Below are 12,756 nucleotides of genomic sequence, written 5' to 3' on the forward strand. Positions count from 1 at the left end.
CTTCCATGACAATGGTGAAAAGGAAAGGAGATAGAGGGTCACCCTGGCGAATACCTCTACTAACATTAAAAGTGGGCCCAGGACGCCCGTTGATAAGCACTACCATCGATAAAGTGGTAATGCAGGAGTTAATAAGCTGGATCCATTGATTACAGTAGCCCATTTGAGCCATGATGCGCTCTAAAAAAGCCCATTCGATGCGATCAAAGGTTTTAGACATATCAAGTTAAGGTCTGAAATAACATTTTGATCCACAGGTTTTTTTGAAGGAGTGAGCTAGCTCTTGACTGATGATGATGTTGTCTTTAATCTGCCTCCCCGGGACATAGGCCGCCTGAAATGGCGAGATAATGTCCGGGAGTGTTCTTTTGAGCCTATTAGCCAGGATTTTGGTGATGATTTTGTAAGTAGTGTTAAGCAGGCTAAATGGTCTGAAGTCCGTCGTGGTTTGAGGAGATTTGGTTTTAGGAATAAGACAAATATGGGTGTGATTAGAAAGAGGAGGTAGATGGGAGGACTGAAAGAAGTTGGTCACCATCTCTAACACATCAAATTTGATAGTGTCCCAGTTAGTTTGGTAGAAGAAGGGAGGGTAACCGTCTGGTCCCGAGGCTGCATCAGGTTTCAGAGAGTATACCGCGTTTTGATCTCTTCTTCTACCGGGATGGCCATGAGGGAAAAGTTTTGGGTACTAGTAATCTGAGGTTGGAACAGGTTTATGAGTTCCTCATGAATATGTGTGCCTGCAGTGGAGGAAATTTTGATGAGGTTGGAAGAAAAGATATGGGATATTTCAGTAACGTCATTGAACCAAGTCTCATCTTCTCTTTTAATGGAGGTAATCTGGTCTTTCCTGTTCCTGTAGATCGCCTTGAACTGAAAATATTTGGTATTGCGATTTCCTAGTTGAATGTTAACAATACGAGATTTCTCTTTTCAGATGCTCTCTTGCTGAAGATAGACCTCTTCTTGCTGGGTGTACAACCTTAAACAAGTCTCATGATCTTTAACCTTTTGAATGGTAGTAGTGAGTTGTTTGATTTTGGTTTCTAGGTGTCATTTGCACAACTGCCCTTACTAGTAGTAAAACAATTTGGAGGAGTCTTAAAACTTAAATTTTGTGGAGGGTCAAGTGGTACTGGTGGCTGCGGGCTGCCTTTGTCTTTCTCTTTCCCATTCCTTGTCTCTCACTCTCTTCCCTCTCTCTCTACGCTTCTAAACGAGAGCTCTTGCTCAAACGGGAGAACCGAAACACAGATCATAAGAGAGGAGAAGAGCAGAGAGAGAAAGAAGAGAGAGAGAGGATGCGATTGTGTTGTCGGTGGCGTTGGAGAGGAGGAGCGATTAGTTCCAATGGTCGTCTTTGATGGCCTTGCAAATGAATTGGCAACAAACCCTACTTCTACAACAGAAGAAACGAAAGATCGGTCCTCCATTAGGGTTAAAAAACCTAGGCAATACCTGTTATCTCAATAGTGTTCTTCAGTGCTTAACCTACACACCTCCTCTTGCCAATTTCTGCCTCAAAAGCCAACATTCTTCTCTCTGCAACTCTAATCGCAAGCGTGATACCTGCCCCTTCTGTATTCTAGAGAATCGAATTGTTCGTTCACTTAGTCTCGATGCTTCTATCGATGCCCCTTACAAGATCCATAGTTGTCTCACAATTTTCGCAGATCATTTTCGTTCCGGTAGACAGGAAGATGCTCATGAATTCCTCCGTTATGTCATTGATTCTTGCCATAATACTTGCCTTCGTCTCAATAACAATAATAATAATCCACCAAAACCTTCTGTTGTTAAAGAAATTTTTGGTGGTGAGTTGCGGAGTCAGGTTAAATGTCTCTCTTGTGGCGCTGAATCAAATAAAGTTGATGAAATTATGGATATTAGTCTCGATTTGTTTCAGACCAATTCTCTTAGAGATGCTTTGCAAAGATTTTTCCAGCCTGAAGTATTGGACGGCTGCAACAAGTATAAATGTGACAAGTAAGTTCAATATTTTAGAAATTTGAGCATTTTCTTGCTTTAGTTTTCTTGAATTTACCATTTTGATTTGTTCTAGTTTGTGTTTCTTAGGTGTAAGAAGTTGGTTTCTGCAAGGAAGCAGATGTCTATTCTGCAAGCCCCTAATATCCTTGTGATCCAACTGAAGGTAAGGATAAGCTTCTTTTGTAAGTTTAGTTGCAAAAGTGTTAAATGTTCTTCTTTTCAGGCCAACTATTAGTTGTTTTCATACTTTAAGTAGAATATAAGTTCATTCTCAATTAGCTCAGGTACCGGTAGAAAGTAATTCTTAGTGTCTCAAGGAAATTGTAGTTGATGGTACCCGCCTAATAGTTTTCGTACATTTTTTTAACAGAGATTTGAGGCTGTACATGGTGGAAAGATTGATAGAAATATTGCCTTTGAGGAGGTTTTGTTGCTCTCAAATTATATGTGCAGAGAAACCCAGGTGAGTTCTTGACTTCGTAAAAAGTAAAGTTCCTTCTCTACCTCCTACCACATTTGGCTTGTTATCTAAGCTCCAATTACATCTTTTATGTGTTGTATACCCTTCTAGTTCGTTCTATGGGATTGATATAGTAGTTCGAAATCATGTTAAACCTTACTTGTCATTAGGCGTTGTTTTTGATCTTCTTTATCGTGTTACCTTTGAATGTGGATGCTAATATGATTAACCTACATCTATTGATCAACATATGCTAATGTGTACCTCTACTTGCTCAGTAGGTATAGGAAATAAAATAACTTTACAGCTATTACAGAAAATAAGAAGTAGTTGTAACGGCCCTGCACACCATTGAACAAACATCTCTCACATTTCTTTTCTCTTCCTTTCTCTAATATGACCTAGCACAATAACAACCACATAATCAATTATGGTGTTTCCGTTAGAGTAGAAATAAAATATTTAGTTCGTATTGAAATAACTAGCCCTTCCTATTACCTTCATCATTTGAGCTAGCCCTAATCCCCTTAGACTTGCTCTTCTTTTATATAATTCATCCAAAGTTTTAAAAAGAGAAGTGGTGCACTCCAAGCCTTCCCTTACGAGAAAGCCAGTGTTTTTCGTTTGCACCATTGCCTTCTTGATATAGATATAACTTTTTTTCATATAGATATAACTTCATCCCGAGCTCAAGAAGAACTTCTTATCTGCTGTCCTTAATGATCCGGAAAACTATCTCCAGGCACTGGTATTAAATTGCAAATGAAATTTCCATCTATTTGGCAAAACTCAACCTACATATTATTTTTGATGGATTTCAGTCGAAATTGGCTGAAATTTCAAAACGGTTACTAAAATATACAAGCTCCTTCGTTATTTTCTTCTTCTTCTTCTTGAATCTTGATAAATCTTCTCTTTTTTGATGAACGTTGAAACTTAGAATGCTAGAAATGATTATGTTGTTTGAGAATAGAGGGTGGAAAAGCAAAACTGGAAAACCCTGGCGTGAAAAAGGGTCTGATTGTTAGAAACCCTAAAATTGATTAAGGGCTTCAGAATTGTGTTTTATTGTATAACAGAACACAAATTTTGATGTACTAATTGAGTTCATAAACCTTAAGTCCATGTAAGGCCTGATAAGTTATGTTCTGTTGGATGAATGTCTCCCCTGCGGAGCATGCCATGAGCTTTTTCTAAACTTTTGCTTAGAAGAAAAAAAGAATCGCTTGTGAAAAGATGGTTACAAATAAAGATGGCAACAATGAGCCTATGTCTGTCAGCTGTGAATAATTCACAGCTGACAGGGAAAGAGCTGTGAATTATTTCCATAAAGATGTGAATAATTCACATCTTTAATTGAGGTATCACAGCCTGTGATACCTCAATTACACAAAAGTGGAGGAAGAAAATTCAAGAAATACTGGTGTTTCGTGGAAGATTGGGAACCCAACTAGTTGGGAAATTGGCAACAGGGGAATAGCTTAGGAAGAGAGGAATCATCAGACCCAATAGATACTTACCTATGCTAGAAGGAAGAAGAAAGAGGGGACCACTTGTTCACCATTGTGAAATCACGTATAAGGTCTGGCAGTTTTTCCTGAAGAGCCCTTGGTTGATGCCTCAAAACCTCTCCAACCTCTTTGAGCAATGGGAGCCTATCAGGAAACCAAAGCAAGGCAGGTTAATTTGGAACATTACCCCTCGTGCGATGGTATGAGACATATGGAAGGGAGGAATGGCACAATCTTCAAAGGAGAACTGGTCAAAGTAGAACGTAATCGGAGTTATCCAAGCTTTGCTCTATAGTTGGTCGAGGGGGGATAAAGGGGTTTTGATCCGTGACTCGCCTGATAAAAGGGTGTGGAGATCGGTGGATAGTAAGAAGATGTCAGTTAGGGAGTGTTACTTGCTATTGGAACCTGAGGATCAATCACTAAGTCTAACCTTAACCAAAGTGATCAACCGCAAGATTATCCCTCCAAGAGTCGGCTTTTTGGTGTGGGCCACTTTCATAGGCAGAATTCTGTCGGTGGACCTTTTGAAGAAGAGGGGCTTCCAACTAGTTAACTGGTGTGTGCTGTGTAAATCAGAAGAGGAGTCCATAAACCACTTGTTCCTCCATTGTGACATTGCTGATAATCTATGGTCTTACTTCATAGGATCTTTGAAGACTCAATGGTGCAGACCAAATTCTATCAACGAAATGTTCGTACAATGTGAGGGGGTTTGCAAGCCAAAATCTGAGAGGGTTATTTGGGACTTAATACCGGTCGCCATCATTTGTAACATTTGGAAAAACCGCAACGACAAGATCTTTAAGGACTCTAATGCAAATTCAAATCTTCATGTGGACGACGTTAAAGGAACGATATATAATTGGATTAGATGCATCGATAAGTTTAAATTTGTGTCCTACGTAGATGTGGTTGGTGATTGGGAGGCGTGGATATCGTGTGGACGTCCACGATCCACTCTCCCCCCCTTGTATAGTTCTCTTTGTTCTTAATATTAATTCAAGTGTTCAAAAAAATAAAAAAAAATAAATGGGTGGAGTAGAAATCTTTTTTGGACCTTACGATTTCGTGGGAAGCGATGATAAGAAACGATATAACTTTGTATTTTGTTTTTCTTGCAGTTTTTTGTCCTTAATCCTATTGCTTCAACAAGAGTGTGTAGTTCTTTTTTGGTGATCTATTCGAAGTTTTAAAGAAAAGACTTGTTCATTAATAAGCTTATACTTAAATAGTTAAAAATTTTGGTTTTACGTATTCGGTTGTGCCATATCTCACTAACGAGACTATCCTCGCACCCTCCCAGAGATTGATTGATAACCAGTGTCTGCCATCTGCTGCACTATTAATCCAGAAATAAGGAAAATAAGGTCCAAGTCTTCCAGCGTATGAAGCTTGTCAGAGTTAAATCTCTTCTATTTATGCTTTCCGGTATTCTTCTATTAGATCAGTCTGTTATGTCAGGTTTCTCATTTGTCGTTTATTATATTTTAGGATCCGCATCCAGAGTACAAACTTTTTGGAACCATTGTGCATTCTGGTTACTCTCCCGAGTCTGGACACTATTATGCATACATAAAGGTTTCTTCTCTCTGCACCTGTTGATTTCCTATTTATGTGATCTTAGGGTAATTCCTTACTCAGCGGCTAACTTGTCTAACTTTTTCGAATTCACACAGGATGCTATAGGACGGTGGTATTGCTGCAATGACTCTCATGTATCACTTTCTACCATTCAGGAGGTTTTATCCGAGAAGGTGTATATTCTTTTCTTTGCACGTGCAAATCCAAGGCCCAGGTCTCCTAAAATGGCCAGTACCATCTTTGGAGTTAAGTCTTTTGATTTAAATGGAAATGGTGAATCACCAAGCTCAAAATCTACCCTGCCCCTTAAAGCTGTTTCCTCAAAACAACATCAACCACGTCTTGTGGACAAGGATATCCAAACCATATCTAAAAATGGTAATATTTCTTCAAACCTAGGCAAAAAGTTTGGTAACTTGAAAACTTTTGAGTCCAAAGAGGTCAATGTGAATGGGTGTATGAACGAAAATGGCATTGCGAATGGAAATGGTCATGCGAATGGAAATGGTCATGCGAATGGAAATGGTCATGCAAATGGAAATGGTCGTGTAAATGGAAATATTCACAAGGGAGGACCACTGGGAAAGAGCAGTGGATTGAAAAAGCCCATCAAAATTATTGATGCTATGCCAGTGGTAACCTCAAATACTAGTTCTGGTGAGAGGTCGTCTTTTAACTACGTAAATGATGGATTTCAGCAAAAAATATTGGAACCACATGGGAATGGTCAAATCAAAAGTTTAAGTTCTAAACCCGTGGAGAAAGAAGTACCTGAGCACAACTGCACCAGACATATAGGAAATGAGGGTACAGGGCATGAAACTGATCATGCGCTGCGCAAGGAGCCTGAGAATCAAAATTCAGGGTTTAAGAGGAAATCACTGGATCGAGAGTCGGATGATGTGATCCGGAAAGATGCTTATTGGACAGAGGATGATGATTTTAAAAAAGAGTAAGTCATTCTTTACTTGAGCAACTAGTCAAAATAGTTCGAAATATTTGCATGTTAGTGTGTCAATTTGGTCTCCAAAGAAATCATTATGACTCGTCTTGGATAGTTAGTACGTGATACATCTTGTAACTCTGTCGATTGCATCAATTTGGTTGTTAATTCTCTCATTTTAAACAGCTAAAGATTACTGTATTAACCTCAATTGTGTAAACTGTGTAGCTGGGAGTTTGATTCTCTGATCAGGTCATGGTGAAGAATAACCCCATTATCTGATCAGAATTTTCCTTTTATCCACTTGAATATGTATTCTTCAATAGGTTTAACTTTTATTGCCAGTTAGAACAGGAAAGCTTGATTAATCATCTAATTGTGTCCAATTGCGGTATATTTTTCGCTCTGGCTAATGAACGGTAGCACCTTATGCAAATAATATTTGTGATTGTCTAAGTTCCTTGTTAGATTATATTTGTATCAACTATTTTATCAATTTCTGTAATATCTGTAAGAGGTTATTTTATGAGGTCATTAACTCGCTATTGAGATGTCACTCACGTGTGTCTAAGAAGAGTCCTAAGTTAGTAATTGTCTACGAGAATGTTGGAATCTTTCCGGTGGAATTACATATGAGATTTCCTATAAGGAAAATTAAATTAAGTGGTCTTAGAGTGTAAAATTTACTATCAGATGAAGCTAATATGTAATGAATGCGAGAAATACCGCTGTAGATGCTTTCTTCCCACAAGTTTTTATCGCAAAGTTTTGCGGGGCTTTATGTCTGTTATCAACATAAATTTCAAATTGATAACAATGTTCTGTTCAAGATTTTTAACGCCTTGGGATAATTGACTTCTCTGTTTTGTTATGAGGAGCTCTTCTGTAAGTGGTTACTCACACATTAGTTATTGCTTCATATATTACTTAACTCATATTTGTTGTCGAAGAATTTATATCTTCTTGTACATCTTTCAGGCTTGCTGTGGATGCGTCTACATTTCTTCGGTCTTGTGGCTGGCATGATGAAGTTTATGATTTCATGTGTTCAAGAAAGAGGTTATGTAGACATGCAGCTGGGAACACTGGCAGCAATGTTGAGTTGAAGTAAGTCCTTAACACAGAAAAATATTTGTTCTGTTGTCTTCTTTATTTCATGGGTCTAGTGCATTAGAGGCATTTAGTTTTTTTTTTTTTGAAAATTTGAATTAATATATTAGAAGAAAAGAAAGAACTGTACAAGCTGTAGGAAAGACAATGGATCTCTCACGAAACCCAAGCCTCCCAATTACCCACTACATCCACATATGATGAGTGTTCAAAACTATTTAAACATTTAGCCCAACACAAAACGGTTCCTTTAATATCGTCTACATCTAGGCTAGTTGCGGCATTCAATTCTTTGAAGATCTTGTTGTTTCAGTCCTTCCTTAGGTTCCAAACGATGGCCGCCGGAACTAAATCCCAAATCTCCTTCCTCAACTTGGACTTTCGGATCCCTTCCCACTGTTTGAACATCTGGTTGATGGTGTTCGGCCTACACCATTGAGTCTTGAGAGATGAGAGGAAGTAGGACCATAAGCTCTCTGCAACCTTATAAATAAGGAAGATATGTTCTATACTCTCTTCTTCAGCTTTGCATAAGATGCATCGATTAGCGAAAGAAAATCCTCTTCTCTTAACGGCATCCACTGTTGGGAATTTTTGAATGAAAATGGCCCAAAGAAGGCCTACTCTGGGAATTGCTTTTCTTCTAAAGACTTTGAGGAAAATGGGGTGAATGAGTTGATCTCCTGTATCCAAGTGAGTATAACAGTTTTTCACATTGAGCTGATCCTTTTCCATTTGCCTCCATACTCTCTTATCTTGAGTGTCACCCAGCCTGATGTCTTGAAGAGACTCTAATAAATCTGTGGAAGGTTGGATCTCCCAGTCATTGAGGTTATGTCTAGTGCTGATCTCCCGCACCTGCAACTCACTATTAAACATCTTGCTGACGTAGTCTTTTTATCAGAGGCATTTAGTTGACCTTAATGTTGGTTTGGACTCTACTGCTAAGCTGTTTTTCATCCCGTTGTGTATCCTCTGCTTCGTGCCCTCTGAAAATTTCATTTCCTTATTTTGATTCTGCTAATTCTAGGAAAATTAGCATTGCATATGCTTTCTTCAAGACAATATGGTATGGATTTTATGCATCTAACTAGCTTTTGTAAGGACTCATGAGCAAAATGTTTATGTTGTGTTCTCAAAAACAAGTTGATGAATGGAGATCCTGCAGGCTGTGGCAGTCGAACCTTGTATAGATAACCCAATGAAAAGACTCCTAAACCGACTAAAATAATTAAAACTCTATCTTAGATCCTGATACTCATTGGTGCTGTTTTTATATATGAAAGGGCACCATAGAAAGCTATGACCCTTTTAAGATCCTCCTAACAGCAAATAGGAAAATTATAGAAAAATTAAAAACTAACTCCTAATATAAAATAGAATCGTAATTAAATTAAAAACCCAATGAATCTCCGGGTTGATTCACATCATTAATTGATTTACTTCCACATAAGTTTCATCTCTTTTTTTTTTTGACATATTACCGATACAACCTCTTGTAAAGTTCGATGAGCTGTTTTTTTTTTTGCATATAATGAATACAAAAACGATCCTCCAAATAAGATATCATTCGGGCTATCAGCTCTGAAGGTACCCAGTTATAATTCAGTAGGTTCCCGAAGTGCCCCCATAGCCGATCAGAACTTGTTACTAAATAAAACATGTCCCACAGTCTCACTTGCTTGCACATTCCATTTTGGTCCCGAAGTGTTGGGTTAAAGCAGTTTGGTTTCTCTACTCCAACTTTTATTTGAATAGAGCAGTTGATTCCCATATTCTCGCAAGATCATGTTATGCTGACTGCAAGGTTGCCTTCTGATATCAATTTTGTTGGTGTGATGCAGGAAGATGTTAATAGCCGAAGCCAAGAAAACCTTTATCACTAAGATTCCTGAATCTTTGAAGGAGAGTCTTGTTGACCACCTGCGGTCATTTAGCAAAGGAAGAAGATGCTTAGACAGTTAAGGAACGACGGTATGTTAGCTTTCTTTTTCCCCATTTAGCAGTAATAGGTTAGTTGAACTGAGAGGGAGGAATGGAGATGTTCCGTGAATCATTTTTTTTCTTCTTTTGGCAGTTTCTACTGTACTTCTGTTGAGGCTGGTGTAGCATATGCGTAATTGATCATAGAAACTTATCGGTACCAGGGAGTTCTGTAAAATGATAACTTTTGGTGCGTAATAAATGTCGGTAATTAAGATCAGATGGTATTACTTGGTTATTTGCTGGATCTCATGTGTTATAATTTTATGATGCTCTTAGGTGCATTGGGGAAAATTGGGGTCCACGAAGAAGATGATATGAGGTGGATACCCAACAAATTTTTACCTTTGAGGATTGTGGGGCTTGCGTTTCTGGCAGAGAATTACAATCATTTTTCATGATTATATCCTTTTCGAAAATCTACATTTTTCTAAATTTTCTGTTCGATGTGGTTTGGATATAGTTTTGTTAGAATATTTTCTGTGCATTAGTTTCTACATTCTATGAACATCATCTGTCATGAGAAGTTTCTTTGGCTGAGAATTTTGTATACCTGAGATCTAACCATGTTTGTCCATCTGATAGTGCCATGGCTCCAGCATTTGTGATATTCCAGAAGATGTTGGCAACAAATAAAATGCATGTGGAAGTTAGAATGGTCGGACCTAGTAAGTGTTGTGGAAACGGTTGTCAGTCTTGGCCAGTAAATTTAGTTTATAGATTAGACCGACTTCAGGGGGGAGGGTGTTGGAGATTTAACTACAGAATCGAGTTGGTAGTGTGACATAAGCCTTTGAATACTCTCGGAGTTGATAAAGTAGGAAATTACCTTTACTGGACATGGTTTTTTGTTCTCTTGATTATGTCTTTCTCCTGATTTTGTCGTAAGTTTAGAATGTTTACGATATATGAATGAGATGATATTGAGCGAGATCGCTCTTATTTCTAGTGAAAGATGTTTTTTTTTTTTTTTTTTTAACTTCATAAAAGCCAAAAGCAATGAGTATCATACATCAGAAGTTAAAAGAGACAAAAGCAAAGCAAACACAAACAACTAAAGTGTGGACGTCCCTAAATCAGTTAACTGAAGCTGGGCTAGTTCATGGGCTTTAGTATTTGCCTCACGATTAACAAACTGCAGTGCCCACTGAGGGTGGTTCGCCATCCCATTTTTGGCTTCAATGATATAGGGTTTCAACCGCCACGGGGATGCATCTCCGCCGTTGATGATATCTTCGATAATCACTTTGCAATCTCCTTCCAACTTTAATACTGTCTGCCCTAATTCTCTACCCAAATCCATCGCCGCTAGCAGAGCTCTGACCTCACATTCGAGACTTGAATGTGAGAACTATAGATAGTCAAAGATTGGATCAAAGTCAATAGATCAAAGCCAACAAAGGACACGTGTGCAGAGCAGATCATGTGCGGGTTCTCTTCTGTCAAAAGTTCGGTTTATTTCGGGATTTCTGAGGCCTTTAATTCCGTGTGACCTTATGCAATATACTACCGTAAATCCGGATCCATCTAACGTCTGAAATAACCCCCGAGCACATGACGTCCATCTGAACGTGTGTTTTATACTTTTTGTCTCCACCATGAAGCAGCGAATAATTCCTAATGACTGGCCAGCTAATCACCACCAAGGCAACACGGGATTGGCTGGATTGGATAATTCATGGGAAAACTTTGTTTCCTTATTTCTCTCATCTGTTATCTTAGAAAGATACATTCTTTAAGGCACAAAATCGAGAAAGAGAGATGGAAAGGAAATTACAGTGGAGAGAAGATTTTAAATATTAGAAGGTTGAGATATATTATGCTTGAAGAAGGTAAGATGTGAAGATAATGTAGTTGTAGAGAGAGAGATAACCGAGAGAAAGAGAGATAGGTTCGGATGATTGATACTACAGAGAGAGAGAAATCAAGAAAGATCTCGGCTCCAGCTGTAGAGAGAGAAACAGATTAAAGGAGATTTCGATTGGATATATGGTCTCACTGGATAGATGATAAAGAGAAATTTCAGAGAATCTTCCCAGAAAACAGAAAGTTTTAGAGAGATAGCTGGAATTAGAGGACTGGTTTTCTTTTCTTTTCTTTTTCTTATAAATACAGAGACATAAAGCATCATAAGTGTATCTCGGTTGGGGGGGTCATCTTCTCCAAGCTCAACTAAATAGAAACATTAGAGAGAGGAAAGAAACGAGATTACACCATTATGAGAGATCATCACTCGGTTTTAGTTTTATTGTTCTTTATATTTTATTTTTGTATCCTCCTTCTTTGTGAGAGAGAGAGAAGAAAGAGATAGTAGAAACAGAGAGTGATTTGTAGAGAGAGATAAGATTGTTTTCGAATTATTCATCTTATATAATCATCTTATTCTTCTTCAAATTGTTGGTGTTAGTTGTTTTGGATTTAAATAAAGAAGAAAGAAACAGTAGAGAGAGTAAGAGAGAAAATCAGAGGAAGAAGAAGACCGCGTTTGGGTCAATAATCTTCCTGGAAAATAACTTTCCCATAGAGAAATTATTTCCAAGAAGACGAGAAAGTTATTTTCCTTAGGGGCGCGTTTGGCTGCAACAGAGAAAATCAGCAAGAAAAGTTAAATCTTTTTTCCTCTTTTCTCTTAATTCTTCAGACTTATATTAGTTTAAGAGGTAATTTCTAGAAAGGTCAAAATAATATTGAAAATGAGTAGAAAATCACAAAACATTTGAAAATTATTATTCAGGTCAAAAAGTGTGCAAATACTAAAATACCCCTTTTTGTCTTTTTGTGTAACTAAATTCTTTTATTTTTCTTTAAACTTTAAATCGATATAACTTTTGTTTGAGATGTCGGATTTCAATAAAAATTATATATTTAGAAATGATTTTTCATTAGCTTTCTAACAAGATCCACTTTCAATATTTTTTTCAAAAAAAAAAAACTCAGAAAAAAACGGCGTTTTTTTTTTATGCAAACGTGTTTGCAACAATCTGTTGTGCAAACGTGTTTGCAACATTCTGTTGTGCAAACGTGTTTGCAACAATCTGTTGTGCAAACGAGTTTGCAACATTCTGTTTTGCAAACGTGTTTGCAACAATCTGTTGTGCAAACGTGTGTTTGCAACATCCTGTTGTGCAAACGTGTGTTTGCAACATCCTGTTGTGCAAACGTGTGTTTGCAAC

General features: G+C 37.8%; 2 protein-coding genes across 7 annotated transcripts in view; both read left to right on the forward strand.

Moving 5' to 3' along the window:
* The window catches only part of LOC147544142 (uncharacterized), a 100,824-nt gene that overhangs the window by 28,747 nt on the left and 59,321 nt on the right, over positions 1–12,756 (forward strand). The gene's annotated exons all lie outside the window — the stretch shown is intronic.
* On the forward strand, positions 563–10,531 carry UBP25 (ubiquitin-specific protease 25). Of its 6 annotated transcripts, none has more exons than XR_015223738.1 (10): positions 763–838; positions 941–1,989; positions 2,080–2,155; positions 2,363–2,455; positions 5,458–5,544; positions 5,643–6,499; positions 7,469–7,597; positions 9,445–9,574; positions 9,678–9,773; positions 9,863–10,531. XR_015223738.1 is itself a non-coding variant. In XM_086636455.1 (8 exons), the coding sequence occupies exons 1-7, from the start codon at positions 1,367–1,369 to the stop codon at positions 9,563–9,565; spliced, it is 1,986 nt and encodes a 661-aa protein (XP_086492581.1). In that variant the 5' UTR covers positions 808–1,366; the 3' UTR covers positions 9,566–9,574; positions 9,863–10,531. The 6 variants fall into 6 exon arrangements, 2 of the variants coding, with proteins under 2 accessions (XP_086492581.1, XP_086492582.1); XR_015223739.1 differs by having other exon boundaries at positions 808–1,989; positions 9,863–9,905; positions 10,169–10,531; XR_015223737.1 differs by having other exon boundaries at positions 563–1,989.

The sequence above is a fragment of the Eschscholzia californica genome, unplaced genomic scaffold, assembly GCF_041429995.1.
Source record: "Eschscholzia californica isolate CP2 unplaced genomic scaffold, dmEscCali1.0.p SCAF_4, whole genome shotgun sequence".
Lineage (NCBI taxonomy): Eukaryota > Viridiplantae > Streptophyta > Magnoliopsida > Ranunculales > Papaveraceae > Eschscholzia > Eschscholzia californica.

Coding starts and splice junctions, on each gene's coding strand:
- UBP25 (XM_086636455.1), top strand. CDS start 1,367: ATGGCCTTGCAAATGAATTGGCAACAAACCCTACTTCTACAACAGAAG. Junction 1,990..2,079: donor AACAAGTATAAATGTGACAA/GTAAGTTCAATA, acceptor TGTGTTTCTTAG/GTGTAAGAAGTTGGTTTCTG. Junction 5,545..5,642: donor ACTATTATGCATACATAAAG/GTTTCTTCTCTC, acceptor GAATTCACACAG/GATGCTATAGGACGGTGGTA.